Source organism: Kryptolebias marmoratus, linkage group LG6 (assembly GCF_001649575.2).
Source record: "Kryptolebias marmoratus isolate JLee-2015 linkage group LG6, ASM164957v2, whole genome shotgun sequence".
Lineage (NCBI taxonomy): Eukaryota > Metazoa > Chordata > Actinopteri > Cyprinodontiformes > Rivulidae > Kryptolebias > Kryptolebias marmoratus.
Window position 1 is genome coordinate 4410296 of NC_051435.1, and position 17531 is coordinate 4427826.

At 39.4% G+C, this 17531-nt stretch overlaps 1 protein-coding gene across 4 annotated transcripts in view; it reads left to right on the plus strand.

Annotated features, from left to right (window-relative positions):
* The window catches only part of hdac4 (histone deacetylase 4), a 108121-nt gene that overhangs the window by 55899 nt on the left and 34691 nt on the right, over positions 1–17531 (plus strand). For all 4 annotated transcript variants that reach the window (XM_017420732.3, XM_017420731.3, XM_017420733.3 and 1 more), the window contains 10 exons: positions 881–1084; positions 1169–1314; positions 1766–1916; positions 4356–4476; positions 6426–6544; positions 11657–11785; positions 13221–13327; positions 14287–14406; positions 14707–14920; positions 16463–16677. In XM_017420732.3, the coding sequence (XP_017276221.1) occupies positions 881–1084; positions 1169–1314; positions 1766–1916; positions 4356–4476; positions 6426–6544; positions 11657–11785; positions 13221–13327; positions 14287–14406; positions 14707–14920; positions 16463–16677 (1526 nt within the window). The remainder of the gene's footprint in view (positions 1–880; positions 1085–1168; positions 1315–1765; positions 1917–4355; positions 4477–6425; positions 6545–11656; positions 11786–13220; positions 13328–14286; positions 14407–14706; positions 14921–16462; positions 16678–17531) is intronic.

A 17531-nucleotide genomic window follows, 5' to 3' on the forward strand; every position in this document is an offset into this window, starting at 1 on the left:
TCATGAAACAGTCCATTCATCTTCTAGTTGCATGTTAACAATGCTGAACTCCCCCTTTGTTTTGCTCTTACTATTCTTGTTTCAGGGATTACTTCTATAAAACAGATTAAAAGTTGCAGATTTAATGACCCAAATGAAACGTAACACAAATTCACAACTGTTTTGTTGTGTCAGACATCTTTGTTTTTCAGTTTAGGCAACAGTCTGCATTGTTTGCGTGGCTTTATTGTCAGCATAATTTATAATTTAAGTCTTTGTTATGACATTTTAACTCCTCATTCTTCTATAAATATGTTTTTAATTCTGAAGTGGACTTAGTGTTTGTATGCAATTAAATGAACCTGTTTCTGTTTTGTGTTTTGGGTACATTGGCTCCTCACACACACACACCCGTACACAAACACTAAACATCAAATTAGAAACACAGCAAGACAATATACCTGTAAATTCTTTCAGCTGAACTCATATGTTTTGGTGTTTTTCCCATCATTAGTCTCCACTTTTCTTTCATCAAAGAACAGACTGATGTTTTTATAATCTCTTCAAACACATTAAAAGTCTTTGTGTGTCGCTGATGCTCTTGTTTGTGCAACTATGACACACTCTTAAATCATAAGTGGGTAAACACTACAAGCAACCTCAGCTGCTGCAAAGTGTGATCCTGAGTGCTGCTGTCGAAAGTTTTTTATTATTATTATTATTATTTTGTACCTGCTGTAACAAGGTCCATTTCTCTGATTTGAATCAGAAAGAATTAAATGTTTTACCATTTAACTGCCAAAAAAGTAAACTGCTTAATAAGTATTGCCCCAAAACAAAACTTACATGGTTTCTTTATTTGACCATTTTTTTTTTTTGTTGTTTTTTGTTGTGTTTCTAGTGGACGTGAGCACAGCAGCGCTTCCCTCTCAGGTTCCCCCGGCCAGCACAGCCATTCTTCCCATGGACCTGCGATTAGTGGACCACCCGCACCCCCACCACCACCAGCAGCCTCCATTTGGCCTGGTGTCCCATCCCAACTCGACGCCGGCCCCCACCACAGCTTGCCCTGCATCGTCAGAGCCAGGCAGCGGGCCGGTCATTGGTAAGTGCTGACAATGTCTGGTTGATTTGTTGCATTCCAGCTGTTTTCTCCAAATGATGCAGTCTTTACCCCCCCTCCCCACAGGCCACCAGGATCAGCATCTGCAGCAGGAGCTGGTGGCCCTCAAACACAAGCAGCAGCTCCAGAGGCAGCTCCTAATTGCAGAGTTTCAAAGACAACATGAGCAGCTGTCAAGACAACATGAAGTACAAATGCAGGAACATATTAAGGTGAGGGGGTTGAATTGGAGGGTCTTTTGTTTGTGTTTCTTCTTGGATACAGCTGCAGGCATACTCTGCTCATCATTTTGTGAATAGCAGGAGAAAACGAGTGAATGAGCACATCTTAGTGTCTTTGTGTAATTTGCTGCTTGGTTATCTCCACATGAATCTTGGCTCCATAAACCGTGTGTGTGTGTGACTTTTATTTAAAAAAAAAAACAACAAGTCTTGCTCTTGTTTTATTTGGAGCACACAGCCTGCAGAGACCATCAGTTAGGGCTGAAAATAACAACAATATGTGTTCTGCTGCTTGAACTCTTGTCATTATTGCACTCAAACTTGGCTCCATTCCAGTCTTTGGGGTGAAAATCTTCATAGCTACTTGCTTTTTTGCAGCATCCTTATGCTTTCTTTTCTCTTTTGCTCTTTCCATATTCATTTTGTTCTTCCTTTCCACCAGCACCAACAGGACTTATTGGCTCTTAAGCATCAGCAGGAGCTGTTGGAGCATCACAGGAAGATGGAGCAACAGCGTCATGAGCAGCATCTAGAGAAGCAGCAGCGGGAACAGAAACTCCAGCAGCTGAAAAACAAGGAGAGGGGACAAGAGAGTGAGTAGCAACCAAAATTTCCTTTGAAGGGTATCCATGAGACATGTTATACACTGTGTGTCTTCCTTTAAACATCTGTGCTGACACACAATGTAAAAATGATCCCAACAGGTGTCAGAGGTACTTGGCTCTATCATCACCTGTAGTTTTGGCACAGCAGTCAGAACAGCCTGACCTTACACATCCACCACAGGGAGTCTCACAATGAGACGGCCAAGACAAGGTTAGAGGGGCGAGACACCGAGGAGGCACATGTGCCCTTGGTTTGAAAATTTCTTCATGCCACCTAGATTTACCATGGAGAAAAATCATGAGAAAGAAAGTTAAACCAGGTTAAAGATTAAAGTTAATTTCAATTATGGCTTAATTTCTGCTGACCTGGTGATCTCACTGCGCCAACCAAATAGTTTGTGTAGTTTCAGAGCAACACATTAGAAACGTGAAGGTTTTTTGTGGACTTTTAAAATACATGAAAACATTTTATCATGCCTGCGGCTGAGAGTGGAATTACTGCTGCATAGGTCTGTTCATTTCAACCCAAACTGATTCAGTTAGCACGCTGGGATTCGACCCAAAGAAAACTAAACAAGCTGCTGCAAAAAAAACTGGAAGAAGCTGAAAGCAACAATGAATTTCTATCAACAATTTAGCAACCTTGTGGATCCCAACCTTTTTGCTGAACCCAACTTTTCCTTATAGAAGTATTTTATACTTCCTATACTTGAAATGTGACATGCATGATTCCTTTGGTCCGTGCTTGGATTCATCTGTAAAACAAGAATTTCTCTTGATTTATCCTCAAAATATGTTGCAGATTGGTGTGTAAAGATGTATGCAAAATAACATCAAACTATTTCATCTGGAATTGGTTTTGTTAAAGCTCCTGTTTGACATTTGTTGCACATAATATTTGAGTATGATGCATTTCTTTGTTTCCACATTTTATAACAGAGTATTTTACTGTTTTATACAACATGTGCATGATTTTTTTTTTAGTTGTCTTCTTTGGATGTTGGGAATTCCTGAATCACACTGTTCCCTTTTATGTTTATATATAGCGCCAATGATTATGATCTGCTTCAAAACTTTGTCAAAATACCAGATAAACATGCAGACACTGGTGGTTCGGAATCGTGCTTTACTACAAAAAGCAAGAAAGTCAACCGTGTGACTGCTTACGATGAACTATTTGGTTCAGTGATGTTTTCCTGTTACAGGCTGCGTATCCTGGAAATAGATTTGTTATCATTCCCAGATCTCTGTAATCAACTCGGCCAAACTTATGAAACCAAAGTTGTTCTTACTGTACTTTAAGTGCTACCAGGAGTCATGATGATCTGACTGCAGAGTAACCTTTCTGTACTTGGATTCACAAGGTAAAATCTATCCGAAATTGATACTTAAATGAGATTCTATGCAGTTGCTTATACTTCTGGTAGGGAAAAATGTGTCATTTAATAGTTTAAGTACACTTTAGTTAATAGATTTAAACCCTTTTTATGCCACTAAAGTATTTTTCTGTCATTACTCAGTGGGCAGAGTGAGAATACAGTTTGATGTCTATGGAAAGAGCACTGGGTTGTAAACAGGCAAGGCTTTGTTAAGTACTGCTCTAAATTGCATGAAGGCAGTCTCATAAAAGCCAGTTTGCCTCAGTGTCAGGACACATGTATTGGGGATGTCAGCACTTACAGCTGCACCGTGATTTGGAGAACACACATTAGATGTTGTCACTTTCACATACTGAACTTACCACTTCCTCTCTCAAGCCTGACACATCACCTCTTGTCGCTCTCACTGTCATGTTCCAATAAAAACACCGCTTTCTGAGTTTTTCCTGCTTTCTCAGGACACTTCTCATCACAGACTTTCTCTTTTTCCCTCATTGTCTTTCATTCCCTGGACAATTTGTTTATATAGCTGAGGAATGAGAGCGGTAATTGAGGAGAAAACGAGGATAGGAGTGCAACTTCTGATGTTACATAGCACTCCTGCTGTCTCTGTGGAATTTCAATAAAACTCTGATGTAAGATTGAGCTCTCTGTTTATACTGGTTTGGGTGCTTATTATTTGTCAAAGCATAGATGAATGTTGTTATAACCTTCATGTTAGTGTCACAGATTTGACCAGAAGTTTGATTCAGTAGCTTTTTTAAAGCACAATCTTCTCCATGTAGGGCAGTGGTTTTTTAAAGTGTGAGACACTGAGCCTCCAGCTGATAAAGTATTTACCTTTTTGGTTCTGCTACCTTCCTATATGCCTGTAGAATCATGTGCTGTTTAATCCTGTACCCACTCTGTATATGAGCCAGGATCACCACATACTGCTGTTTGGCACTTTTAAACCAGACATGTGTTATCATATTTACTGGCTTTAGTAGAGTTTTTTGCTAAAGGTACCTTTACTTATTGTTTTCCTGCTCTCTTTGTTGCTGTCTAGGTGCGGTGGCTAGTACGGAGGTAAAGATGCGACTGCAGGAATTTGTCCTGAACAAGAAGAAAGCTCTGGCTCAGCGAAACCTAAACCACTGTCTGCCCGGTGATCCACGCTTCTGGTATGGGTGAGTATCAGGACGGAGAATGGAGCCGGGCCTTGTCTGCAGTAATGAAGGCCTTTCTCTGGTTAGTTGTGGTGAAGAAGGAGCTAAGATGAAAGGCAAAGTTTTCAGTTGAGTGGTCCGTCTGCATTCCAACCCTCACCTATGGTCATGGAATCTGGATCATGACCAAAGAATGAGATCCTACAAGCAGCTGAAATGAGGTTTCACTAAAGGGTGGCTGACTCAGCCCTAAGGTGGTATCTCGCTGGGCTGGACTGTTGGGAGACTAGTTGGCATCTTAAAACTGTGAGAAAATATTCAAACTTTCTCTTGCAGTCTCTGTTTTTGTGACCAAGTCACCAGTAGGCCATGTTGCCATGTTTTGAGCTTCATTTTGTTGTTTTTTTAAACAGCCTGTATTCATGCGCAGGACAGGCAGATTATCATCAGCCTGATTTTTAGATCTGGACATTTGCCTCAGATGTTTTCTATGCAGGTGTCAAAATACAGTTTGAGTGTCATTGAAACGGGTTCTTGATGCCTGTGACACAATTCAGATGGGTTTGAAACAGGTTGGAGACATCCGCCATGACTCTGGGACTATTCTCAGAGTGAAACTGTGATTCTTCCACATCGAAAAGTGTCAGCTGAGGTGGTTTGGTCGTCTGATCAGGATGCCTACTGGGCACCTCCCTCTGGAGGTTTTCCAAGCATGTCCCACTGGGAGGAAGCCCTGTGGCAGACCCAGAGTTAACGGGATTATATGCACTGTGTGTCCTCGCTGACCTGGAAAGGCTTGGGATCCCCCAGGAAGAGCTGGAGTGTGTTGCTGGGGAGAGTGTTGTCTGCGTTTACCTTCTTGATATGTTGCCTCTGTGACCCAAGCATGGATAAGTAGGAAAACAAAAATGGATGGATATACTAATAAGAAAAGTGTAGAAACCCTGTACTGTCATGGCACATTGTGTAACATTATAAAAACTATGTAAAAAAACTAATTTCTAGTCTAATTGTAATAACTACGAAAAGAACAGGAAATAATTTATCTGACTATACAGTTTAACTGTGATATTTCTGTTGAAATAAAAATACAGATATGTTTTCCACAAACTTCAGAGCTATCTAAAATCAGTGTTATTTATTTATTTATTTTTTACATCAAAGACTAAGGTCTCTGAGTCATGGTCTGTCTCACTTAAACAAGAACAAATAAAAATCACATTAAGGAAGAATATCAAACATAAAAGCTGTGGATGACAGGCATAAAAGTCTCTCATCTTTATGGCTTTGCAAACATGGCAAACAGCGTGGTGTTGTGAACCCCCCGTTGTGTGGGTGCCTGTCATCTGTGTGCTTTTGTGTGCACATCAAATTGCCAGCATCAACATTAGAATCTGTGAGTTTAAATTGTGGAGAAAAGGCTGCAGCACAGAGGCTTTTTCTGTCCATTTGTTGGCGGTGATTGACAGTCGGCTCTGTCAGAGGTGTGTTTGAAGTGGGCAGTAGAAAAAAAAAAAGAAGACACTGGCTTCTTTTTTCTTCTTTAAATATTTGAAGTCAGTCAAACATTTTTGCCTATGCAGAAATGGCTGTAAATCATTCAGAACAGCTTTTTTTTTCAACCTTTTCTGCCATACATGCATCCTCTCTTTATCTATTTTATCCTGCAATTTCTCATTCAGCCGAGTTTGTAAACTGAACCTCAAATAAATAGTTCAGGTTATTTGGAGTGTCCCTTTTCTCTCATGTTTGTGTCTTTTTTTCATTCCACCCACCTAAATCTTCACACTTAACTGTGTCTTTTAAATTCTTGGCCTTGAAAAGAGGAATGGAAGCGGTCTGTTTCACTTCCCCTTTTTGTGTGTGTGGCAAACAAGGTACAGTTGTGGGAGGATTAAAAATTAAAGAAGTAGTTATGCCATATTACTCTTTTGAATGCAACTCATTTTTCTTTTTTTTTGTTATTGCAGAAAAACACAGCATAGCTCTTTGGATCAGAGCTCACCCCCACAAACAGCACTGTCAGCGTACAACCACCCAATGCTGGGCACATACGACTCAAAAGACGACTTTCCACTACGAAAAACAGGTAAGGAATTAAAACTTTTACTGGCATTTTTTTCCCCACTAACATGCTTCCGCGAACAGTCACATCTTTGGCAAGTGAGAACGGAGCGCTAATCTGCTTCACTTCCAGCTTTAGCAACTGGGAGGGAAAACGGTCTTATTAGCAGAGCCAGAAATCAGGAGTCAGTCGCTGGAGGATTAACGAGAACATCTGAAATATTCTTAACTGAAGATATCAAAAATTTATCTCATGACCTCTCTTGAATTATTCTGATGTAAATGAGGATAGAGGGAGGAAAATAGAGACCTCTTTTAAAATGGAAAATTGTAAACTTTGACACCAGAAAAAAAGGTTTTGAAGGAATTGGATAAGAAGTTAGTGGCAATAAAAGACTGTGTTGTTGATGAGAAGTTACTGCTGATCTGGGTTAGGCTTCAAGACTGCAACCTTTTCATGTCATATCACTTAATATATCCTATCATTTATTAGGATAAATGTAACATATTTTATTGTTTATATCATATATCATCATATATGAGATAATGATATATCATCATTATAGAACATCCTTTCATATCACAAATATATCATGTCACATCATCATATCATTTATACATGACAGATGACATATGACATACTGTAGATGATGTATCATATTGTTTGTCACATTATATGTGCATGGTAAATATGATATAATCATATCTGTCATAATATACTTTATATTATAAATCAGATCATAGCCTTACTGTTTTTATTCTTAAAAACCAAAGCCAAGGAATAATGGAATGCTAATCTTCTGACATAAAATTAATCTAGCATTCATGGTTAGAGTAATTATAGTTAAATATTTCAACAGGAGTTATTTATCACTTATAGTCAGTTGTTTGCTCCCATCATCAGCTGTAATTTTCTGGTCAAAAGCCTTCAAGTTTTTGGAGTGTTTCTGACTAATTCACGCTGTTCTTAACGAACACGTTAAGTTTCTTCACGGTCACCATAGATAATTGACCACCTTTTCACCCTCAAAGGAATGTTATTAAAAAAAAAAATCTAAATTCTGTCTTTTGGATGCATCAGACTCTGTCCATCTGTTCGTACTCAGAACAGCCAAGCTGTGATTATTCACTTAGCCTCAGCAGCTGCTTTGGCTGCACCACTGTCTGCTTTCACAGCTGGAGAACAAACCCTGTGTACTCTGCACTGCAGCCCACCTGCTGCGATGTGGAGACAGAAACCTCAGACTGTGAGTTTTAACTTTCAGGGACACCCAGATGTAATCCAGGAATTTTCCTCTGAGAAATGTACACACAAGAAACAGAGCACGGTTCTTATTGACACAAAGCTCAAGAAGTACAAGTCGTGTAAAAGTGCACAGAGTTTTGTTCTGGAAACGGTTTGAGTTGTGCAGGCACAGCTGTTGTGTAAATAGCATACATGGATGGTATTAAAGTGCCTCACAGAGATACAGACTGTGCTCAAGAGGAAGTGAGTGACGGTGCTTAGCTCATGTGTGCTCTCTCTGCGTCACGGATGACGTTTTTCCCCATGTTGGCCCTTTATTTATGTAAACTCTAAAAGTGCATTAAATGCTCTGTGTCTGTACAGTGAGCTGGGGGACGCAGTGAATTACAATGGGGCTTTGTGATAATGACTCTTGGAGCACAGAGGGACACTTTGAATGCTGTGGCAGGAAGTCTGCAAGGCCTTCATTCCAGAGATGAACTTGTCATGCTGACCTTCCTTCTCCTTTTTACACACAGCTACACACACACACACACCGCAGTAAACACTTCACTATCATGATGAACTGGAATCTATATGAATGTATTTTTCTGGTTGTTCGTAGTCAGGATTCTGGTGATTGTTGAACCTGTTGGTGGGCAGTTAAAACTTCATGATACCCTGTCTAATAAACTCAGTCCTTGAGAAAGTTTAAACTTTATTTGAAACACTTCTGAAGTGCTTAAAAACACTTTCTTATAGTTTTGTCTTTAGTGAAGATGATTCAGCACTGTAATCTGTATTTTTTCATTTTTATTGCTGTTTGTCTGTAGCGTTAGCAAAATATCTCATGAGCCACTGGACAGATTTTAATGAAACTTTCAAGAAATAGCTATTGTGTTGTAGTAGAGAGTTATTTCCGACACAAAGTCTGAGCATGACATCTCATGATATCACATGAGATTGTGCATGTTTTTGTTTTTTTGTTTTTTAAAGTTTAACCAGAACTTCCACAATGGCATCATTTCTTAATATAAGAAGATCTCAGCCTAATAGTCTAGCATGAAATGCAGCAGGCGATACGAATTCCAGGAATGTTAGGCTTTTAATTCCTTTAATGTTGAAGAAAATAGCCAAATGAAACGAATCCATCCGTTTGTATACATGTCTCTCTTCCTGTTTCTGTCCATCTAATCTGTTTATCTAATCTGTCCTCCATGTACAAAGCTTCTCGGAAGCTCTGCTGATGAGTTTTAGCAAATGACCCTATTGATTTCCATACAGTAAATCCTCCCCCCTCCCTTTCAATGGCAGAGCAGCATGGCTTCCCCCATCATGAGCTGAGGAGCTCAGGACTCTTATCTGTCAAACAGTTGAGCAGCTGGTCAATAAGTTTTGTATCAGAATCATTTTTCTCATCAACTCCTTGATGAAATATTAATTACCACTTAAACAAACATTTAATCTGAACTTTTGATTCTTTTAATGGATTTATAGAAGTGTTAAAGGTGTGTCAGAGTAAAGTCCTCAAAGTTTTATCATTTAAAGCCTAAAATTGAGCATAAAAATACACTTTTGGTTCTTTTGTGTTGGCTCCTCTCAGTTTGCGTGTCCCATCACTCATCCCATCCACAGGACCACAGAGGAAGAGGACATAAAGTTTCAAAGTTTCCACTTTTTCTGGGTCATAAATATTGTAAAGTAGTACAGTGACCTTTGCTGTAATGAACCAGTACACTCACCCTTGCCAGCGTTGCTCACAATGTGCCCATAAAGGCTCAACAATGAGGAGGAGAGGAACTAATTCCAGAATAAAAGAGAGAAGTGGGAATTTAGAGGAAGCGAGAGAAAGGAGGGCAGAGAAGGAGGTGTTGAGGGGCAGGGAAGGGGGGCAGTGAAATGCCAGCATCAGCAGTAAAACCAGTCTGGGCTCTCTGCAGCGAGTGTGTTTGCACGTGTGCAAGCTGGTGTGCTTTTGCCCAGTCGGCATTAACACCCTTGAAAGTCACTCCGTCCTGAGGTGAACACCCTGTGGTGACCTCTGCCCAGAAAACACACAGCCTTCAGGTTTGTCTCCTTCGCTGTCCTTCGATCATCCTCATTCAGATCTCTTCCTTTAGCTGACTTCACTCCTTTTACTTGTTCATATCATTTCATTAATCTGATCTTAAAGGGCTAGCATTCCTTGAAGGAATGCATATTGTCTGTTGCTTTTCCTGCTTTTTAATCTAAGATTAACTTGTGTTGAGAAATGAAGGAGTTGTAGCAATTTGTTTTCAACCAGATACTAACACGTCAGATTTTAGCTCAATATCTTTAGAAATGACCGAGCTATAGCCATTTTGTGTTTGTTAATGTGGATTAGCTATTGCAAACATCTTGGATTGGATTGATGTACATCGAGTGATTACTTTCTGAAGGTTTAAGTAAAATTTCTCTTGTGGTTCATGAGATATTTTGCTAACAATGCAGACAAACAAACACACATGAGTAAAAACATTACTGCTCTTTTTGCATTCTGCAGCAGGTGATTAAAAAGAAAACATAAATTGATATTTAGGGTTCATTCATTCTTCCTAATCAGTCATTACCTTTCTGTTATTACTCTAAATGTGGTAATGGTATCAAATTGTTAATATTTAAAATTCAGCAGATAAGAATTAAACTTTAATGCTGTGCATTTCTTCTCCTATAGTCTACCACAGTCTGCTTCGGGACAACTAATGTGTAGGATTTTACCCCAACTGACCCCTTCCCTCTTAACAAAGACTTTGGAAGAGTGCACTCCACTTAGAAGGAGCTCTTTTTTAAATAATTGAGTTTCATAAGTTCAGCTGCATTGTTCCCTTTAAATTTGAGAGTGCATTTGAAAAAGTAGATAGGTTTTCCCACTCTTGTGAAGGTATAATGAGAGTTTGCAACTCTTTGAAGCGCATGGAAACTTTGGTGCTTCTCTTTGCTTGTAATGACCCAGAATAATCTTTCTAATACTGGATAAATCACTACTGTACACAAAGAATCAATTGCTTCCACTTGGCTGTACCAAAATGCCCCACCTCCTGCTCCGAGGCTAATGAACGTAGCATAGTCTGCTTGATACGAGGTCATGGGACGAGCACTGGGTCAGCTGTGGGTCAACCATCCAGCTTTAACTGATTGAGCTGAGGGAAACCCACAGAGGAGGGGATGAAACTGCTTGTGTTTGGCATTGTTTGGCATTGCCTGGCACCGAGACACCACAACAAAGTTTGTCCAGAAAAGGCCATGCCCTGTCCCCGACACGACTCTCAGAGTACGCTGTTTGCTTACCTCCTCTGCCTTCTGTGTGCACCCAGTGCCCCGCACAGCAAATCTAGACCATCTGTTGGCAGCTTAGACCAAGATCTTTGGAACTAATTATATTAATATGTATTATAAATATACATTTTAGTAAACAAGCGTGATTTTGGGCTGGTGTGATAGAAACTAGCGGTGTTCATTAGCAGAGTATGAAGGCAGCATCATTACCCACAGGGTCAAGAAACCTGCCAGTTGCCTATTGTTGCGGTGCTTCCCGCTGTCACATGAAGATGGTTAACCTCTGCTTCTGAATCTGTTGGCCGGCACATACACAGTGGCCTAAAGGGACAAGCTCATTAGCACCACTAGATGCTAACAAGCAAGCTTCTGCTTGTGTGACCCTAAAACCTACCACAAACCTGAGCAACAGAGAGGCTTTAATTTCTGAAGCGTAGATGGTGTTCACAGCTCTACACGTATGTCTCACACGTTAAATCTCTTTTGTCCCATTCAGAGTACTCAAAAGCATAAATAACTTCTGGCTTTTGACTTATTGTATCAAGAAGCTGCTTTAGTTTAATCATTTTTAATCATCACATTTAGTTTAATCTGTTCTTGTTTGTCCCTCATCAGCATCTGAACCCAACCTGAAGCTTCGTTCCCGGTTAAAGCAGAAGGTGACGGAGCGCCGAAGCAGCCCTCTGCTCCGCAGGAAAGATGGACCCATCACTACAGCCAAGAAGAGATCACTGGATGTGGCTGGTGAGTGCACCTTATCAAACACTGAAATTCAAGGGTGAAAACTAAAAGAAACACTTTTAAACCCTGAAAAGTCACTTAAAGAGCTCTGAAAGGGAGTCAGTTCCTGCAGATTCCTCCCAAAAGGTTATTTTTATTATAAACTTCCTGTTCATGAAAACTTTGAAATGAGTAAAGTTTGTTTTATTTTTATTTACCCATTCAAAGTTTGTTATGACTGAGATTTTTGAATGTCAAGGTCTTTGACTCGTTTTCTTTTTTTCACAGCTTTTTTTATTATTTGACGTGAGAATTTACCCGAGGATTTTTTTTTCTGTGACAGTAACTTCACTGAAACCTTTTAGTCTTATTTGATTTTCATCCATAGAGAAACACTGAAAACAACCCAAAACATTTTAGGAACTGTACCAGGCCTGTATGTGGCTCTGTAACGCTGCCGTGAAAATACACCAAAAAAAGGAAACAAGGTTTTAGAGCATAAAGCTTGTATGTTGGGTTCAAAATGTGAAAAAAAGAGGATACCCTTGGGTTGTAAGTTAGATTAGAGGTAGGAACATGACATTCTTGTTTTTAAAAGGTTGTTTTTTGGCCGTTCTCACCATAGACATGTATTATATTACAAGACCAAATGTCCCCGCCTTCTCTCATTGTTGGAGATTAAAGCCTGCAGGACCTGGCTTTATGTTCCACCCACTTACAGACTCTCGTATCGGTCCTAAAATTATAATATATGGTCATTGATTGATGTGACAACATAAAGGTGGCATTTTAAGATTTTTTCACTCTGAAACCCTTTTAAAAAAATTTAACAAAACATTTTGGGGCTCCGAAAATGTTTTTTCCATGCAGATGGAAGGCTGAAACAATAAAATAAAATAAAAAAACTTTTATTTTTTGTACAAAAAATGTCCCCGTGAAGCCTGTATGGATCAACTGGAGATGTTGTGAAAGTAAATGTGAAGTAGACTGCCTTCTTTCTGCAGAGACGTTTCATAAATTACAGGCGGACGTTGTAGGACAAACATCTAAGATCATCAGAAATCACTTCATACTCAAAACGACCAAAAGTTAAACATATCTGCCCCCTGTAAGACGGCCCACCCGTTCCACATTCTGTGTGGGTGATGTAACCATGGTTATAAAAAGTGTATTCAATTTATTTGTTGCTTTAAGATGATAAGAATAAATGACTAAGTCGATGATCACATTAGAAAAACAAAAAGTCTAACAAAGTAATCCGTGGTGAACCTCTGTAATTGGATTTTGTGTAACGTCTTGATATCTAATAAGATGTTGTTTTAAATGGTGTCATGCTGTATTGAATTCTTTAATTAGGTTTTAAATATAGAAGCCAGAGTCACCTTTTAGTTCAGAAAACTTCTTAGTCAGCAGTTAGTCAGATGCTTAAGTTATTTTTTTTGTGCTGTGGGTATTACAGACTCTGCATGCAACAGCGCACCAGGTTCAGGTCCCAGTTCACCCAACAACAGCTCCAGTAACATCCCCAGTGAGAACGGGATCCCGATCTCCAGCAGCCCAGGAGAGGTAAACAGCGTGGCTGCACATGTCTGACTGCATGTTTGCATTTACCTGTTTAGTTTTGTGGTGCACACAGGTGATCAGGGAGCTCTCTAACCCTGTATTTCAAACTCTCATTGCTTTTAATCAAATTTGAAACAAGATCTATTTGAAGGTCTATAGAAAGTAAAAAATCTTCACTGCATGAGATGACCTTTATTTTTTATTAGCATTTTTAAATAATAAAATTGTGTCCCATGAAAATGTTCTTTTGTTGTTCATTTATAAGTTTTCTACTCGGCACACAAGTGCTCTTAATACTGCTGGAAAGCTACAACTCTGGTGGTTTGATTAATGTTAAATATTTTATGATATGGTCACTGCAGTGACCAAAGATTAGATTCAACTTACTCATATAACCTTAAAGTGAAACATATTTTCCCATCACAAACTGTATTTTTTTGATAGACTTAAAATAATACTTTCATAAATATATCCCAATAGATAGCCAGAGGCTGTGTCTAAAATATCATTTTTTCTCTTATTTTTCCAGTTTGCAAGTAAGCACTTTTCATGCAATGATTTAAAAATACATTAAGCATCCCTAGTGAGGCTGTGAACTATTCATAGTCCGAAATCATATTCTGAGAAAATATATATTCCTTTTCTGCCATGTTCATAGTAAGGCTATAAATTTGCTGGACTGTTGCATCAAAGAGAGAATTAGATGTTTGCATGTTGCCCTTTTAAGTGTCTTGAGAGGAAATCTCTAAATAAAGCATCATTGTGTGCACAGAGCTCAGGTTAATTTTGGATATTAAAAAAAATTCAATAAATAACTGTTTGGAAAATAAATTTGGATTCCTTGACAAAAGATTCAAACCCATCCTTTAATTTTGTATCTGCACGTTCTGAGGTGTCTACTTTGTATGTACACATGTTATTTGAGGATTTACTGGATTGTCATTGTGAATATCTGGGTCCAGGTGTCTCTGCTTCAGCGACTGGCAACAAGAGATGGTTCAATGAGCCATCTATCTCTTTACACCTCACCTTCTCTGCCCAACATCACCTTAGGACTACCAGCCACGGGTCCTGCTAGCACTGTGAGTTCACCAACTACATAAAGTGAAGAACTAATATAGTTACTGCTAAAAAGACACTTGTAAACACACCGATTGTCAATGTTCCTGCAGAGAATAATGGTGGGAGAAACAGCGATTGGGTTGTATTTTTGGCAAAGCGGGTGCACAATATATCAGACTTTTGGCATTAGTGCCTCTCCGTGTCTCTTTCCATCTTTCTCCATCTCACTGCCCACGTGTCACATTTGACCGTTCTCCCACTCTGACTGTCTGCCTCCCTTGTTTATCTCCTTCCTTTTGTCCCAATCCCTCGGTTTGTAGGTGGTATCGAGACACCAAGATGGTGAGAGTCATCTGGCACTGCCTGCGCTACAGCAGGGCATTCCACTGACCCCTGCTTTTCTTCCCACTGCCCACCTGCCTTCCTACTTGGCCTCTTCGGCACTGGACAGGGAGGGGCCTGGAGGGGGCGCAGCTGGTCACAACCCCCTCCTTCAGCACATGGTACTACTGGAGCAGAGCCACAGTCCAATGGGTCAGTAATCACTGCAGCATTTACTAAACCTTTTCTTCTCAGCTTGGGTTTGAATTATTGACAATACATCAACAAAAAGGTTAAAGTTTAAAACAATTTGTCATTTATATGATAATAGGCTCTTACTGCTATGGTTCTGTGTCTTCAGTTCTTATTTTCAGGAGTAATATGTGCACATGTAAAGTCTGTGACTAATAAATTGATGTTTTGAGGCTTATCATGATACACAATACATATCTTGATCATCTAAACTGTTGTTTAAAAGTTAAATTTAACTCTGTAATACAGAAAATACACCAGTATGAGGATTCAAGTTCAAACTTATTTGAATTTTGGTGCAAGAAGAGATTATATACTTTTGAATAAAAGTTACATATCTTTTTATTTCAAAGCAGCTGAATTCAAAAGCCTTTAGGTCTTCCATTGTGGGCAAGTTTTTAAAGACATTTAGCAAAGGTACCTTACTTCGTAAAGAACGTGCATGTAATAGGAAAACTTGAAATAAGCTCTTTAAAACTAGATGAAGCCCTTTTTTTTCTGGCTAGATTATGTTGGCAAGAAAAAACTATTGAAAATAGTAAAATAAAAATAATATTGAGTGATAAACACAGAAGTCCAGAATGTGGCTCTAAGGTAAAAAATAAAATAAAACAAAAAATGATGAGAATCCTTTTCTCTAAATGAAAACTACGTCACTGGTAGTTCTATTAAGGAAAACAGATTTTAAAAAAAAGCAACCAGGCACATCATGTTATGATCCGAGAGTCTGAAGGAGATTTTTTAAATTCTGTCTTTTCTACATTAATTGGCAGCACGTCTGCGTGTAAATTTATTTTCTTTAAAGTTTCACCTTTTCGTTGTATGGGATTAAATCAGTAAATGAGGAAGGCAGTCATTTGCTTTGCAGTTGGCTTGTTTGCCATTTTCAGGACATGTCGACTTCCAGAGTTTAAAATGTTTTTAGTTCAGCAGCGGATGACCTTTCAGGTGGCGAAATAATTTGTGGCACTTCTTTTGTCGATGCTTTTAGGGCATTTTTTTATTTTTTATTTTGCAGATAATAGTGTTTTGTTAAAGATTTTCTCTGCAAAATATGAGCCACTGCCTCATGACAGAGCTAATGCTGTTTCCTTTTTAATTTTTTAATGAAGGCTTTTGTCCATTTTTTTTAAATTCACAACTCTTGGTTGTTAACGCTTTCTGTTTCTTTATAGATGTAGACTAAAACAATGTAATGTTTGTATATGATTGCTGTGATATAATCATTTAATACATTTTACAAGGATAAAAATCACAATGCAACAGGTTTTTCAAGATATCGCACATGATGTGCATACCCTTTAGACCTGTAGTAGTTTGATTGTTACAAACCTGGAAAATAATACAAAAAATGACAACACAATGCAGCTAAAATTTACAGTTTATGCAGTTTTAATCATCCAGTGGCATGTAGCCTGTTTTAAGTGTAATAACTCGTACTGATTGAGATGTATAGAAGTAAATCTAAAAGAAAAACCTTTATTTACTTTGTGTTTGCCATAGTGGGTCTAGGTGGATTACCGCTACCATCGCCCACTGTCTCCAAGCTGGTGCGGGGCCACCGTCCCCTGGGAAGAACCCAGTCGGCCCCCCTGCCTCAGCAGCCGTGTGGGCAGGCCCAGGCCCTGCAGCAGCTCGTGGTTCAGCAGCAGCACCAGCAGTTCCTGGAGAAGCACAAACAACTATTCCAGCAGCAGCAGCAGCACATCATCAACAAGGTACCCCAGCATGTTCACCGCACCAGAAGCAACGTTCGACCACCTGTGGCAGAACAATCTGTTGCGTGTGTTTGTACAAACAAGCGTGTCTGAGTTCAACGAGCATGTGAGACTGATTTGGTTAATGTGTTTGGATCTCGTCAGCTGTCCAAAAGCAGGATGAATCAGCCTTCAATCAGCGAGTCTTTTAGCCAGTTTTTATTGTCTGTGTTCATGTGTCCCTGCTTCTCCTCATCACCCTGGCAACCAGGCACGAAAGGAAGCTGCTGCCATATAAGCTCACACAGGAAATATGATTCACTCAGCCACTGTGGAAGTGAGCGTGTGCACGGTGATGGGGGAGAAGCTGCGTTATGAGGTCATTACAGGGAAGGAGATAGTTGTTTGTACATGTGATGCACTCGTTTGTGTGTGTGTGCATGTTCATGCACACGCAAAGGTCCTCAAGGAACTGGTTCCATCATCTTGTGTTGTTTGGGTAAACGTTACTCCCTCTGCTTCTGGACCGAACGTTGTCGCAGTTCCAGCTAATTAAGTGAAGCTCAAGTTCAAGATCAGGTTGTTTACGTGTAGCACTGAAAGTTGTGTACATGTTGTTTTCCATGCAACTTAAAATGAAAGGCTAAACCTTCCTTCAAGTAATGCATATCACCTTCTGCCCTTCATACCAGAGCTTAAACTAAGATCATCTGAGTTATAGCTGTTTTGGTTAAACCTTAAAAAAAAAACATTTTTCACAATCTCATGTGATATTAGGATATCTTCTGTCTTTTAGCGCCTCTTCAACACAAAACTTTAGCTCTAAATCTGTTAAATTAGCTAAGTTGGCAGCCATCTTGAATTAGGTTGGCTCT